The sequence below is a fragment of the Sorex fumeus genome, unplaced genomic scaffold (assembly GCF_029834395.1).
Source record: "Sorex fumeus unplaced genomic scaffold, SorFum_2.1 ptg000014l, whole genome shotgun sequence".
Classification (NCBI taxonomy): Eukaryota; Metazoa; Chordata; class Mammalia; order Eulipotyphla; family Soricidae; genus Sorex; species Sorex fumeus.
In genome coordinates this window covers 18,451,732-18,468,157 of record NW_026606071.1, presented here as the reverse complement: position 1 = coordinate 18,468,157, position 16,426 = coordinate 18,451,732, and the positions used below count along the sequence as shown (strand labels likewise).

Below are 16,426 nucleotides of genomic sequence, written 5' to 3'. Positions count from 1 at the left end.
TTTAGCAGTTAGAAAGACACATATGAGCTATTTTAGAGATAATTAAAAGCAATACATGATTTAAAAAACATTTATTAACATAAAAATAAACTAATACATACATACACACATATAATATGCATTACTATGAATAATAATTTGAACTTACCACACTGAAAGTTTTTACACTTTCTATAATTGGCCGGTATCCTGTACAGCGACACAAGTTTCCTGATTAAGAAGAGATCAAATTTTAAGGATGACATAGAAACATGTTGCTAATTTGTGTTTCATACTTTCAATGAAATAATTATATAGTACTGGCAAGATTCATTTCTGCTTCCCAAACCATCAAAATGGTTCTTTGGGGATGATGATGAAAGGGATATTTTTCAAAATAGGTCTTGTGATTGCATTTTCTTACCAAAATGTCACAAAACTCTCTACAGTGTTTCCTAGTCAACTCTTCTTATCCTATTTCTTAAGCAGTTTGATATTGCCAACATCCTCAAGTATCTCACATATGGCCTTTAAAATTTTTTTCTCCTGCAGACTCTTCTCCCTTGAATATCTTCTTAGGGAAACTGTGCTATTTGTCAGGGTCCTGGACCCCCTTCTTCCTGAGATCTGCTTTAGCACCCCATTCAAATTAATCCCCCTCATTGATTCCTTCTGTGAACCCAACATGAGTGGTGTGGGAGAGAGTCATATAAACGTGTCTACTCTCTCATTGGGTCCTAAGTTCCTAGAGAAGAATTGATTCTTAAGCGTTCTTTTTTGTTTTGTTTTGTGTTTTTGGCTATACCTGGAAACTTACTCTTGACTCTGAGCCCAGGGATCACTTCTGGCAGAGCTCAGGGATCATATGAGAGACTGGGTATCAAACCTTGGTCAGCTGTGTGCAAGGCCTGTCCTCTACCTTCTTTCCTGTTTCTCCTGCCATAATTCCTAGGTGTTCTTGATCCCTGTCAACATAGCACAGTAGGTATTCAAATGGTACTGGTATTGTTTTGGTCAGATAGCAATTCTAAAGAGTGGTAGAAAAGGTGAGAAAACCACCGACTTCCTGAAAAAAAAAATAGCACAGTGGGTAGGGCGTTTGCCTCGCATGCTGCTGACCCGATGGGGGTTCGGTTCCTCTGCCCCTCTTGGAGAGCCTGGCAAACTATCGTGAGTATCCTGCCTTCACAGCAAAGCCTGGCAAGCTACCTGTGATGTATATGATATGCCATAAACAGTAACAACAAGTCTCACAATGGAGACATTATTGGTTCCCGCTCAAGCAAATCGATGAACAATGGGAGGACAGTGCTACAGTGCTAGTATAAATGATATTAATGAAGAGGTTTTAATTATATGGAAATTATGAGTTTTTCTGTTTGTTTTAGGCAGTGCTCCTGGCTCTGCACTTCACCCCTGGCAGTGCTCAGGGGAACATATGGGATGCCAGAGATTGAACCTAGATCAGCCCATGCAGCCTACTTGCTGTCCCCCAAATCTTTTTTTCTTTCCTTTTATTATTGTTTAAATTATATATGCAATATAAATTATATATGTAGTATATATATTATTATTATCACAAGCATTTGAAATAAGCAACTAAGAATTATGTCTAGAAAAGACTAAAAGAAAATAAAAGTATCTGGCTGTGCTTGTTTTTTTTTTTTCTTTTTTGGATTTTTGGGTCACACCAGGCAATGCTCAGGGGTTACTTCTGGTTCTGCATTCAGGAATTACTCCTAACAGAGCTCAGGGGACCATATGGGATGTCAGAGATTGAATGCAGGTTGATTGAATCCAAGGTAAATGCCCTACCTGCTGTACTATCATTCCGTTCCCCAAGTTGTGACTGTTTCTTGGTTAAAAAAAAAACAACTTTTTCTTTGTTTTTTAAATTTTTATAATAAAAATATTTTTTTGTTTGTTTGTTTTGCCACAGCCAGTTATACTCAGGGTTTACTCATGGCTCTATGCTCAGATATCACTCCTGACAGGCTTGGAGGACTATATGGGATGGCAGATATCATTCTTGGGTTGGCCAGGTGCAGGCCAAGTGCTCTACCTGTTAAATAGCAGTCTGTCCCATGGAAACGTATTTTTTTAACTAAGATTTTTAAATTTTTCTTTTAGGGGCCACACTCAGCTGTGTTCAAGATTTATTTCTTGCTCTGTGCTTAGGAATCTCTCCTGGCAGGGCTTGGGGTACCATATGTGGTGCTGGAGATTGAATCCAGGGTGGACATGTGCAAGGAAACTTCCTTACTTGTCGTACCCTCTGGTCTCTACTCTGGTCTCTAAAGAATGAATTTAAATGGCCAAAAGGCACATGAAAAAATGCTCTACATCACTAGTCATCAGGGAGATGCAAATCAAAACAACAATGAGATAATCATCTCACACCACGGAGACTGGCACACATTTAAAACAACAAAAGCAACCAGTGCTGGCGTGGATGTGGGTAAAAACGGATGCTCTTTAACTGTTGGTGGGAATGCCCACTAGTCCAGTCTTTCTGGAAAACAATATGAACAGTCGTTCAAAAACTAGAAATTGAGCTTCCATATGACCCCACAATACCACTTCTGGAAATACATCCTGAGGATGCAAAAAAGCACAGTAGAAATGACATCTGTACCTATATGTTCATTGCAGCACTGTTCACAATAGCCAAAATCTGGAAACAACCCAAGTGCCCTAGAACAGATGACTGGTTAAAGAGACTTTGGTACATATACACGATGGAATACTATGCAGCTGTTAGGAAAGATGAAGTCATAAAATTTGCTTATAAATGAATAGACATGTAGAGAGTTAAAGTGAAATGAGTCAGAAAGAGAGGGACAGATATAGAAGGACTGTACTCATTTGTGGAGTATAAAATAACATAACATGAAGTTCACACCTAAGGACAGTAGATACATGGGCCAAGAAGATTGCTCCATAACTGGAAGCCTACCTCATGAGTGGAGGGGAGAAGGCAGCCGGAACAGAGAATGAATCACTAAGAAAACTATGGCTTAGAATCTGGAAAAAACCTGAGTGCCTGAGAACAGATGACTGGTTAAAGAAACTTTGGTACATCTGCACAATGGAGTACTATGTAGCTGTTAGAAAAGATGAAGTCATGAAATTTACATACAAGTGGTACTACATGGAAAGTATCATGTTAAGCGAAATGAGTCAGAAAGAGCGGGATAGACATAGAAAGAATGCATTCATCTGGGGAACATAAAGTAACAAAATAGGAGATTAATACCCAAAAATAGCCGATATCAGTACCAGGAGGATTACTCCATGGCCTAGAAGCCAGCCGGGCATTCTAGGGGAAAGGGCAGCTCAGATAGAGAAGGGAGCACCAAATAAAGGGTGTTTGGAGGACCCTCCCAGGAGGGGAGATGCATGTTGAAAGTAGACTATGGACCGAACATGATTGCCACTCAATGCCTCTTTTGCAGACCACAGCACCCAAAAGGAGAGAGAAAACAAAAGGGAATGCCCTGCCACAGAGGCAGGGTGGGATGGGGGGATGGGGGTGAGAGGGATACTGGGACCTGTGGTGGTGGAAAATGGGCACTGGTGGAGGGATGGGTGTTTGATCATTATATAATTGAAACCCAAGCACAAAAATTTGTAAATCTACAACTGTACCTCATGGTGTTTCACTAATAAAAATTAAAAACAACAACAAAACAAAACAAAAAAATATGATGTCTTGAGGAATTGGTCTGGAGGGGAGACGTGTGCTGATAGTAGATAATGGACCAAAAATGATAACCTCTCAGTTTCTGTATTGCAAATCATAATGCCCCAAAGTAGAGAGAGAGTATGGGGAATATTGTCTTGCCATGGAGGGTCGGGGAGGGTAGGAAAGAGGGGGTATATCAGGAATACTGTTGGTGAGGACGGTGCATTGGTGGGGGGGATGAGTGTTTGATCATTGTGTGATTGTAACCCAAACATGAAAGCTTGTAACTATCTCATGGTTATTCAGTAAAAGAAATAAATACAAAAAAAGAATGAATTTAAAATTATTATGTTCAAACAGAGCTTACACATTGCAGAAGCAATACATATGTGTGGATTTAGCAGGTAGAAATACCTAAAAATAAAGTGTTGTGTGGAAATCTGATGCCAGCCACATGGAAATCTGATTAACAGGTATACTTCTTTTAGTAGTACCCATTATGGATATTGGTGATTTAAAGACAGAAAAAAAAAAACCCTTTTTTTCTGAGTCTGAATTGCAAACAAAACAAAAATAAACTATGTCACCACATCTAGATTCTTTCTCTATTTTATCAGTTGAGCCAAACTTTACAGAGCCTTCTCATGATTATTATATGAAATATTGGCATAGAATTTGCGAGAAAATAATTCATTTCTATATGATAATCCATGAATTTTTAAACAAACAAAAACTAAGGGAAACTGTATTATCTCCATTTTTCAAGGTTTGAAATACTTCATTTTTGTGAATTACATCATTGAGCAAAGATTGTTTTTCAGATTTATTTAATTTGGTTAAAATTCTTATTGAAAATGTAAAAAACTTGAGTGAAGAATCTTGAGAGATATGGGAAAATAGAGAATGTCTATATAAGTCACCATGAATTTTAAAGTACTTAATTTCATTATATTTTTATCTTTCATCATAAAATTCTTTTTTTTTTTACTGAAAGAGACAAAGTGCTTTCGAAAACTATTCAGAGATTTGCTTCCATAGCTTTCTTCAAAGAACCAATGACCACTTACCTTAAAAATAGATGCATTTGTTACAGAAAATCATACTTATTAACATGCTTTATTTTCTGATAGAAAATTGGGTTTGTTCATTTAATTTTAACTTATATCAGAAGAAATTGAATTGTTCACCTATTAGCTAAATTGTAACAATTAACTTCTATGACTATTTTGATCTAATAATGAACTCAACCAGAATGTAACATGTTCAGTCTCTGAAAACCTTCCTTATGAAATTAACCTTAGAAAATAAAGTTAATGAGCTCTTATGACAGATGAATTCAATTGAGCAAAATCTCTTCAATATGTGAACATTTGGGGAAAAAAACAGCATTAAACGTGTTAGAAAGAGCTCCTTTGAATGTTTTTGCAGAATGACAAAGGGCTCTATTGAGGGGGAAAGTTTTGTGAGAAAAACAGTTCCTTCGTGATTTGGGAGAATGGTATAGCTATATATCTAAAACATAGACTCAACAACACTGAAAATACGAGATCTAAACTGCACCCCCTGGTTCTCTGTAATGTGTGTGTTAAGATGATAGGCAGGGGTGGGTTGGGGGTGGAATATGGAAGCACTGGTAAAGGGAAGCTGACACTGGTGGTGGGAATGACAATGGGTGTTGAAATATCACATGCCTAAAACTCAACTATCAATAACTCAACTATCAATACATCTGCACTGCACTGTAGCACTGTTCTCCCATTGTTCATCGATTGCTCGAGCGGACCCAGTAATGTCTCCATTGTGAGACTAGTTGTTACTGTGTTTGGCATATTAAATATGTCCTGGGGAGCTTGCTAGGCTTTGCCATGCGGCCGAGATACTCTGGGTAGATTTCCAGGCTCCTGAGAGAGGCAGAGGAATCAAACTAGGGTCGGCCAGGTTGGTCACATGCAGTTCTTTAATTAAATTTTAAATAAATACAAAAGAAATAAAACCAGTACCTAGCATCACTGCTGCCAAAATGAGGGGAAAACCTTCCTTGAAGTTGGGTTATAGAGGTCTACGTATTAGCATGGTGGGGGCCTGTGACCCCAGAGTTTTACCATAGTTCCTCTTTGTGTTCTAGAGATATTTTCTCTAAACCCCTGATACTTCTCACACCAGTTCCTTTCTACAGAGACTCAGAGGCTCACCTCCAAGAGCTTCCATGATCTGGTCAGGGGTAGGTTCCAGGTGGTTCCTGAGCAGAGTGTAGATGGACATCACCATTCCCGGGCTGCAGAAGCCACATTGGGTGCCATGGCACTTGGCAAGTCTTTCCTGCAGAGAAGGGAACATTGTTTCTGCTTTAAAACTCCATGCCTTGTCACTAGATAGTACCAAAGATAATGCACCAAGCTTTCCAGAAATAAATGCAGGGTAACATGGCACTTCGGAAAAAAAATATTGTTATTTCTATATGATGGCATATTTGCTGAAAGTATATGTGTCACAAAACCTTTTCAGACTATGATTTCTTTATCTGTGAAATGTGAAGTTTAGTTTAAAGAAACCAATAAGATGAGTGGCACTTGGTAATTTGAGTTCTGCTGCTTATGGCATCTCATAAATCGTGTGATATTGGGTGATTTACTTTTCTTTATCTTTAACATTAGGAAAATAGAGGTCAGGGATGTGATTTAGTGGAAGAGTGCTCCCCTTGTGTGAAGACCTGGGTTTAGACCCCGATACCCTTTGTTCCCCCTCACCCCAACTCTAGGAATGGTACCTATTTTACAGGATCATTGTGAGGATGAATGAATGAGTATATGCAAACCATTTAGCATAGTTTCTGGTGAGACATTTTCACTCCCTTCTCCATTTATATTATGGAACTCTTGATGGATTAAATAACATAATCTATATAAATGCTCTGAAAATTATAAAATCTTATTTAGTAGTGTGTCTTTCACGTATTACTTTATTTATGTCCAACTTTATATATTTAAATAAAATAGAACTTTTAAAAAGACAGTAAGAAATGATACTATATTAACTTTATACTCAAATTCATGGAAATACAGGGGAAAGACAAGGCTCTATGATTCCCTCTGTGTGTGTCTGCCTCAGGTGGGTCTCCCCAAGGTATTGATCTGACTGTCTTGAGTGTGATTCAAATGTTTTAAAATATTGTTTTAAAATCATGGCCCATCAAAGGAAAATCAAATACTTCACCTCTGGCTCAACTCAAAGGACATACATAGTTGAAAGTGTGGAAGAAAAATAGCTGCATTGGATTTGCTGCCAGTTAGTCAATTGTTTCAGAAGAGGCGTATACATGGAAACTGCAGTGTTCAGGGGAACAGTTCTGCTTTGTAACTTCTACCAATTTAAAAAGTGTAAATACTTACCTGTAACTAATATTAAGCCTCCACATGATGTCATGTGGTGCTGGGAGAGAAGTATTGAGTGGTCAATCAAATGGTGTTTAGAAAATAGAGAATAGTCACTAGGGAATGATATCTACTAATTCTTCACTGTTAGTAAATACTGATATTTACTAACTCTTGAAATATATGTTTAATTCAGCTTTAGCTTTTAAGAATGGTTGTTGGTATGGGGGGATGGGAGGATGGGGGGGGGAGGGATATTATCCTGGTGGTGGAAAATGGGCACTGGTGGAGGGATGGGTATTTGATCGTGGTATGACCGAGATCCAAGCACAAAAATTTGTAAATCTACAACTGTACACTGTACCTCATGGTGTTTCACTAATAAAAAAAAAAGAATGGTTGTTGTTTAGTTTAGTTTTTAATAATAACTGAGGTTAAAGACTGGCTTAAAAAGTTCCTGATAAGTTAACATTGGCTCTTGAAAATCAGTTTGAGTCTGCTCCAGGAAACTACTGAAATAACTAAGCATCTGTGTGGTCAAGATTTTAGAGAAAGGAAATGGCCAAATGGTAACAACAGGTTTTCCCATGATTATTAAGGTGATGAGCCAAGTGTGGGATAAGATCTTAATAAAATCAAAAAGTTGTTGCAGTTAGTGTTGAAAGGCATGCTCTGACAACATCCGTAAGTAGCAACACATTTTCAGGGGAAGCTCTCAGCCTTCAGATTCCAAACACAACCTTTGAAGAGAAGGAATTCCAAGGGAAATAGGGCATTCAGAATTGTTCTTCTTACACAATGCTTTTAACCCTTAACCTTTGCATAGGTTCTATTCTAGTATATAAAAACAATATTTCCAATTTTTTAAAAAGTTCCCTACACTTTAGTAAGTACTTTGTCATTTTTGTTTATCTGTATTATACAGTAGCTTGGTGAACAGGTGGTCGTGGAACTTTTCCAGAACACTGCATAGTACTTGCACACATAATTAGCCTTTATCTGAGCAGAGTAATTTTGAAATAGGGTGAACGATTATTATCTTTTATAAGCTTCTGGTTTCCTATCTCAATTTTGGTCTTGTCATATTGGATTCATCTTATTGCAGTTTAGGGCTAGGATAGAGCTGAGAAGTTAATACATTAAAATCAATACAGATTTATTGGTGTTCATGAGGTTAAGTTATAGTAAAATCAATGATCTCAATCTCTGAGAAGATTCCTAACTATAAATGACTGAAAATCATAAAATGAGAATTTAAAAGCACAAAGGACTCGAGCATTGCAGACAAATTGGATTACTCAGACAATCTGGGATGGTTATTCCAATCTCTGACCCCAATCATGCTGGCTGCTTACCTGCACGGGGTGAATCCTGGTTCTGATGCTTCCTACACCTTCGACAGTGGTAACAGCTGCTCCGTACAGAGAGCAGATGGGTACTAGGCAGGCTGTAACTGGATAATGACTTTGGTAGAGTTATGTAAAGACAGAGAACTTTGAATTGCAGGGACTAGGTATGAAATTGGGGAGTTATTTTGGTCCAGCAAAGTTACAAGATTTTATTTTCCTAGGAATACAAAAAAAAAAACACTAGATAACCAACTGCCAACCATAAATTTGACTGGGGAGATAGCACAAGTGGTAGAGCCTATTCCTAACCTGTGAAATGTCCTGGGTTCAACCCGGCACTGCATGGCCCTCCATTCCCAATACTGCTGGGTGTGGTCCTAGTGACCCAGAGCACAACTAGGCCCAAGCTGTGTTGAGCATCACCAGGAATGGCTCCTACACAAAATAACCCAACAAGGCCAGGCATTTTTTTTGGATGTTCAAGAAAGGATTTACATATGGGTGGAAAAAAGAATAACAGAGTTATGTAGAATCTCTAAGAGGTCCTTATTCTACTTTTCTTTCCTGTTGTAGGAAAGGAAAGTCTTTGTCTCATTGTAAGGTGATAGATTGACGTAAGTAAAGTAAATAGGGTAGTTGATCCCAGTGATACTCAATTGTGAGGAGATTTTTAAAAATACAAATACATGGTCTAGAGGAACAACACAATAGAATGGAGTGACTGCCGTGCAAGCATACGGGAATGGGTTCAAATACTTCATGTTCTGTATGCTCTAATCCTCACAGCTCTACTATTAAACCTACAACACCTGGACCATAAGCAATTTCCAGCCCCACTACAGCCAAGTGTGTATAAGCACCACACACCCACATACCCACACACCCACATATAAACACACACACACAAAAATGGTGAAACCCCTGGTAAGCACTGTGACTGAGAAGATGTGTCAGTACTGCTAAAGGTGTCATTTCTGGTGAATCCCACAACAGCCCCCACTAAGAACCACGTCATAACTTGTGTACCCCAACTAAGAGTGAGAACACATGTGTAATGATCTAAAGGATTGCAAACCTCAGCGATTACTGTGGCTGAGCATATGAGCACTGCAACCTGATGTGCAGTCCCTGGGCAAGTATCACAGCTAAAAAGAGAAGGGTATGCACCTGATGGTGTATGTGAGAACCTCAGTCATTTTGGCAATATCAACAACAACAACGAAGGGAAGGAGTACAGGGGAGTGAATTAAAACAAAACCTAAAGCAAATTAAAATGAAACTAAATGAAAATACAGATACCTGGTTTCAAGTTCCAAGCTAGCTCAATCAAATCAGAATCTCTGGGACAGGATCAACTTATTAATGTTTAAAGCTCTCCAAGTGATTCCACTTTCCCAGAAGCCACAGGTTTGTGCTCTGTCTCCACCATCTGTATCATGGCAGACGTGGTTTGCATCTGCCTCTATTTTCCTGCTTGGGAATGTTGTTCAAACTCAACCTCTATTTCTGTAGAACTCCCCAGGCTAAGTTCTGTTCTCGTTTTGGGCTTGGGAAAGGTGTTCTCTTTCCAGCAAATGTTTACTTTGGGTCCTATTCAGGTTGAGAGAATTAGACAGTGCTCTTCTTGAGAAACAGAGATTATTGTTCTTGACTTCATCAGCCTTTAACTCAGCACAGATGTGTGATTATTTAAGGTGCAGGCTTCCTTATCTCCACTTAGAATTGAGGCCAATATATCTTTTATTCCAGGCCCAGAGGATAAGATGTCCTTCTCCTCCCAGCTCAGGAGTGCCTCCATTCTTATTTCCCCGTGGGCTTGTGGCATCATCAGAGGTCCTTCCAACCTCTTTCTAGAGTCTCCTTTTCCTAGACTTTTTTGAATTTATAAGTGAATTCAAGTGTTTGTACTGCTAAAAACAAACCCTAACATATATATCTCAAACTACTGGCCTTTCTTTCGTTCCCTTCTCTTTCATTTCTCTAAGAGCTATCCACAACTTTTGGGCTTCTGGTCACATCAGCACTCCCTGGACTGCACAATTTCAACCCCTTCTCTCAGCCAACATTACCCTGGAGCCCCCTCCAGGGCACTAGAAGGATCAGGGTATCAGAATAGTGGCCCCTTTCATCTTCTGGGAATTCTCTTCTGGATGCTCCTCCTTTAGCTCTGGCTGCTCCTTTTCTATCTCATTGTGGCAGCGTCTTTCTATACCTATCCCTCTACCTGTGGTTTCAACGTCCCTCATTTGCAAGCTCTCCTGTGCTTCCTGTTATCTTCACATGCCACTGCTGAAAAGTTGCCTGTGCTTCTAATTGGCCCACAGGACCTTGAGCACATTATTAAATTCTCTTTGCCTTTGTTTCTTTTTCCAGTGTGATGGATAAGACTGGCTCAAAGTTGTTTGGGGGACTGAAAATAATGATATAGTAGTCCCCAGCTTCTTCATAGGGGTATTTTCTCAGACATTCAGTAAATGATGCCTAAAGTTCTATAAACTATGCACCTTTCATACGTAGACATAATAAAAGTTTTTTCTTCCAGGGGTTTCTGGGTCACATCTATTACTACACAGGAGCTACTCCTGACTCTGATTTTAGGAGTCATTCCTGCCAGTGCTTTGGACACCATATGTGGTGATGGAGATTGAACCAGGGTCAGCGGTGTGCAACATAAACATCTTATCTCCTGCACTATCTCTCTGACTTCATATGGTATAAAGTTTAATTTATAAATTAGGCACAGGAAGAGATTAATATCATAACTAATAATAAAATATAACAGTTATAATAATATACTATAATAAAAGTTATGTGATTTAGGTATTGCTTCCTAAATATTGTTTAGAAATAGAATTTTGGGGGATTGTGTTTTGGGTTCTACTAGTGGTGCTGAGAGCCACCAGGGTTATAGCAGGAAACACACAGTGGTGGGGATTGAGCCTGAGGCCTTGTGCATGCCATCACGTGCTACAGTCCTTTGAATTACTTCCCCAGTCCCTAGAAATAGAATCTTTTTGCACAGATGTTGATCTTAGGTAACTGAGAATGCTCAAAGTATAACTGAAAATAAGAAGAGATATGTGAATATGTGGGTTACTTAAACAGTTCCTGGCACACATTCAGCAGGTGCTAGATAGCCTTATTATCATTGCTATTACTATTTACATTGATAACTTTCAAGGAGACAAAGCACCCAGTGAGATCTTTAGTCTGAGTATGTGACCTGTATATCTAGATGCTTCTGAAAAAGCCTTTTCGGTGGCCTGGACTTACCCCAAAGATGATGTTTCCAAAGCTAAACTCACCAATCTCCTTTCTCTCTCGCCCAAGTTCCCTAATTTATGACCTCCTCCACTCCCCCTGCACTCGGTGATTTCAAGCAAAAAACTGGGAATCACACAATATCTTCTCAACACCACAGCCAGTGAATTTACATTTTTTTTAGTCCAAGGTGGAAAATAGCTCCTACGTATAAGACCTAACTTTGTGTTTCAGCCATATTTGTCTGATCATCTCCCTCCTCTGGAAATCTATTGCAAAACAATGTAGGTATTTGCAAAGCTATTAGTATGCTGACCCAGAAAGATGAGCACACAGTACAGGTATATTCTACAGGGAACAGTGTCTGTCAGTTGAAATATGTGGCACAGAGGAAGTTGCAGGGAGAGCAGGGAGGCAGTGTAGAGGTGGGGTGGAGAGTGTCCAAGAAGCAGAGGTGCAAAGGAAGAAGACTCCTTCTCCTTCCCAGCAGTGACCAGAGCTGTGCAGTCCCCACCTCTGTTGCTGCATTTCCCTTTCTGAGACTTATACCAGCTCCCAGACCCATTCCATTCAGCCCTGAATCCAAAGGATACTGGATCTTCTTGGTCTTGGGGTCATATCTTGATATCATGACTGTGCAGGCACCACAGCCTCCTCCTCCGCAGCCATACTTGGTGCCTGTGAGGTAGACTGGAAGGCACAGAGTCAAGGAAAAGTGGTCAGGCTGCTTCATTCTTCTTTCCCTAAGATTTCTTGCTTAGAGAGAGGGTTCTGTTTTTGCAAATAAATACTCATTGGGAAAGGTTACAGACCCACTTAACTCTGCCTTATCTGAAACCCAGGAGGCTAGATGATGCCTTTCTGAATACCAGATGGTCCAGATTTTAGAAAGTGAGTAAGATAGTCCTGCCAACTGGGTGGGGTCTCCTGTGAAACCAGACACGTGACCATTTCTGCAGACCAGCAGATATACATACCAGTGGAAGGCAGGTGGGTTGGATCAGGGTTTGCACTCAAATGAGGTACAAAAAACCACACTGAATTCAGTGTTGTGGACAATTAATTCTGGATCCACTGGGGAGGTTGTAGAAGGTTTCAAACTTAGGCCACCACGTCCCCATCTGTCGAGTGTGTGTGTGTGTGTGTGTGTGTGTGTGTGTGTGTGTGTGCGCGCGCGGTGGAAGGGAGTTGGCTTGCTGCAATGCAATGCATTTACCTTCTTTTAGTTTTATATGTGTGAGGCCCTAGGATTAAACCACATATAAAACCCTGGGATCAAATCCAGGGCCAATTATTTGAGCTACCACTAACTACACACCCCCATTTACTCTCTTATGAGATTAGAATATATTCATTTATTTAATCATCATAGTTCCTTATGAGATGTTTGCATAGTTTCACAAAGGAAGGAATAATACACATATATTTTCTGCCTTAAATTCAATAAGAATCTGCTGGAGGATTTTTTTTCTAGATGAAGCTTTAAAATAATTTCTTAGGTGGAGGTGATAAATGGCACAGGTGGAGGGTAGGCATGCTTCGGCTTGAAAATTGCTTCCCATGGGGGTAGTTGGTGAGGTTCTTCCTGGAGTAAGGAGCCTAAACACTCTTTGCAGAACTCTAGTGGTGCTCTATGGGACTCTCCCTATTTCCCATATGGGGTCTGAGCTATCTCTGCCTGCTCTCAGACAGAAGAGGCTCCCAACTGAATAAGGATAAAGCCACATGGGCACCACATGAATGTGAAGTTGCCACTGGACTTGGCACGATGGAACCCCTTTCCTGGCACTGCGCAGTCCCCACCTCTATTTCAGCAGGCTGCCTTGTTGAGACTTATACCAGTTCTGAGACCCATTTCATCCAGCCCTGAGTGCAAAATGGAAAGTGGCCCTGACCAGCATTTTTGTCCTTAAGTTACAGAACAACTAGACATACACTCCCTCATGCCACCTCTGCCAGCAGGCCATGATTCAGTTCCTTCCATCATCTGTGAATTCATCCCAAAGAGTACCAGGAAGGATTTCCAGATGTGATCTACATGATGTCCAGTTAAATCCTAATTTCAGATAAACAACAGATAATGCATGTTTGTCCCATGCATAACCAATTCCTAAATTTGTGGGCATACCATATTTTTATATTCAAAGTCTGGTGATCCTAGAAAGATCCAATATAAACAATACAGGAGAAGTTTAGTTTTGGTCTTTGGGAGAGCTTCTCGGTGTTTCCAAGGTGCATACAGCTCTCCTGCACATCCAGAAATACCCCCAGAACCAACTGTGCAGCTGACCTGGAATTTCCAAGGGACCTGGGCAAGCCATCCTCTCCAATTCATTGGAAATCCTCCTCCTGGCAAGACATGTGGCACAGAGGTCAAGCAATCCTTTGCTTCAAGGATCTCAGTGCTTATTTTAACTCCCTTTTTTCTTGTCACACCCTATCTTTTCCACCAATGATTTTCATTTGTTTTACCAGAACTGATAACTACTTCACCGAAACTCTTCAGTGCCACCTTCGAGAACATCATGCGATGACTGGAATGGGAAGGAATGGGAGTAAAGATAGATGGTCGGCAACTACACCACCTCCACTTTGCTGATGACATCGTTCTACTAACACTAAACATCAGCCAAGCGGCACAAATGCTGACCGATTTCAACCATGAGTGTGGAAAGATCGGATTACATTACAACTGAATCTCACAAAGACAATGTTCATGAGAAACAGTTTTGTTCCTGATGTTCCATTCACTCTTAACGGAATGACCATCTCCGAATGCAACAGTTATGTATACCTAGGTCAAGAAGTCAACCTGACGAATGACCTGGACCTGAGTTACGCAGGAGGAAGAGAGCAGCTTGGAACACCTTCAAGAGCATTAAAGAAATAACTAAGAGGATGAAGAACCTCCAGCTCCAAGCACATCTCTTCGATTCCACTGTTCTTCCTGCATTAACACATGCCTCAGAGACCTTGACCCTACAAAAACAGGATGAGAACGCTATTTGGGTCTCTCAAAGAGGAATCGAAAGAGCTATGCTTAGAGCATCACGCTTCACTCAAATGAGAGATAGAATCCAGAGTTCCGACCTCCATCAGCGCTCAAGAATCAGGGATGCTCTCTCATTTGCCAAGGCATTGAAAATCAGATGTACTGGACATGTAATGAGATTTAGAGACGACTGCTGGACTAGAGCCATTACTGACTGGATTCCAGGGGACGTCAAAAGATTGCGTGGACGCCCACCTACGAGATGGTCAGACTTCTTTGTCAAGACCCTGAATGATCGGTTTGAGACTGTTCATGTTCCTAGAACAAGTAGATGCCTTTGGGCTATGCTAGCACGCAACAGGGATGAATGGAGACGTTACTGGCGCCCACTCAAGCAAATCGATGAGTAACGGGGTATCAAGTGATCAAGTGATTACCAGAACTGGAGAAGGAACCCAGGCCTCACATATATAAGGCGATTGTTCTAACACTGATCTACTACCATGGCCCCACCTTCAAATCTTAAACCCACATTCTCTTGCATCCCTTAGAAGGCTGAGTGTGATATCATTGTCCCACACTGTTCTCCCAAGTCTTCCATTTGCCCAGGAAACTACTGAATCCTCACCTCTGCCTTCCCCTCCAGGCCGAGTGAGGGTGCCTGTGTCCTCATAGCAGGGCATTCCTCCATCTGGCTGCCAGTCTCCACACTGGTGTTCTCTCTCTGTTGGTGCCCAACCAGATCATGAAGATAAGTCCTTGAATGCTGCCCTGCAAGCAGGAAGCAGAACCAGGACCCCACATTGCACTAAGTGGGTGACCATAAGCCTGAGAGTCTGATTGATATGGAAAAGGCAAAACTAACCCTTTGTGGCCAGCAAATTCCTGCACCACAAAGCAGCTGCTTCCCCTTCTCACATATTTCAGACTTAGATAAACCTTAATGTAAAACATCCTCTCCTGTTTATCAAAGACCCCAAGTGTAAGGAGGTTGTGATGTAATTGACGATGCTTTCAGGAATGAGGAGGAAATGACCTACCAAACATGTTTTTCTTCTTGTAACTGATAATGTCTTTCTTCCTTTAATTGATCATGTTCTGTACCAGGTGGTTGAATTTCATTGGTGATTCTTCCCACGCTGTTAAATTTCACTGGACATGATTTTCATAAGCCAGCAAATAAAAGGAGGCTGAAAAGACTGCTCTTTGTCACAAGACCTGAGCGAGTCTGTGATCCTCCATGAATCATTTAATTTTTTTTGTGAATTCTTATCTCAGCACCTCAGACAGCCTAACCGAACGTTTATGCAGCATCTCTCACTAGGCAGAAGGCACAGGCTGTGTTTTTGATTGATAACTGAACCTTTCTTTACTTTGATTGATATCTGAATACCACTTTTGTCCTAGAGACTAGGTCACACAGAGATTAAGAGCTCCTTAATTCTAGCATCTACAGGCTTCTGAAGGTACAAGATCTGCTTATGCAGATCAGAATGTTTCAACACAGGGGCCACAGAAATAGCACAGGAGTCAAAACACTTGCCTTGCATGCCGTTTACCCAGGGTTGATCACCAAATACCAGTAGTGGGAGCAATCCCTGAGCATGGTTGGGCATGACCCCAAACCCTGAAAATAAATAGATACAGCAAACTTTGCTTCAGAACAGAGTGGGAGGTGTCCAAGGGAACGTGATGCTTCAGGTTTCTGGATGGGGCAGCAGGATGGGCGTGGCGACTAAATGGGAGCTTCGATTTGGGTGAGAAAGAGGGACTGGTGAGGAGAGTGGCT

The 16,426-nt window shown here is 40.6% G+C and overlaps 1 protein-coding gene across 1 annotated transcript in view; it reads right to left on the bottom strand.

The window, feature by feature from the left end:
- Positions 1–16,426, bottom strand: part of LOC130021015 (aldehyde oxidase 4-like) — an 87,601-nt gene that overhangs the window by 60,178 nt on the left and 10,997 nt on the right. The window contains exons 3-6 of the mRNA XM_056111762.1: positions 12,239–12,335; positions 8,391–8,499; positions 5,857–5,983; positions 149–210 (exon numbers count right to left, since the gene is read on the bottom strand). Coding sequence (XP_055967737.1) covers positions 149–210; positions 5,857–5,983; positions 8,391–8,499; positions 12,239–12,335 — 395 coding nt within the window. The remainder of the gene's footprint in view (positions 1–148; positions 211–5,856; positions 5,984–8,390; positions 8,500–12,238; positions 12,336–16,426) is intronic.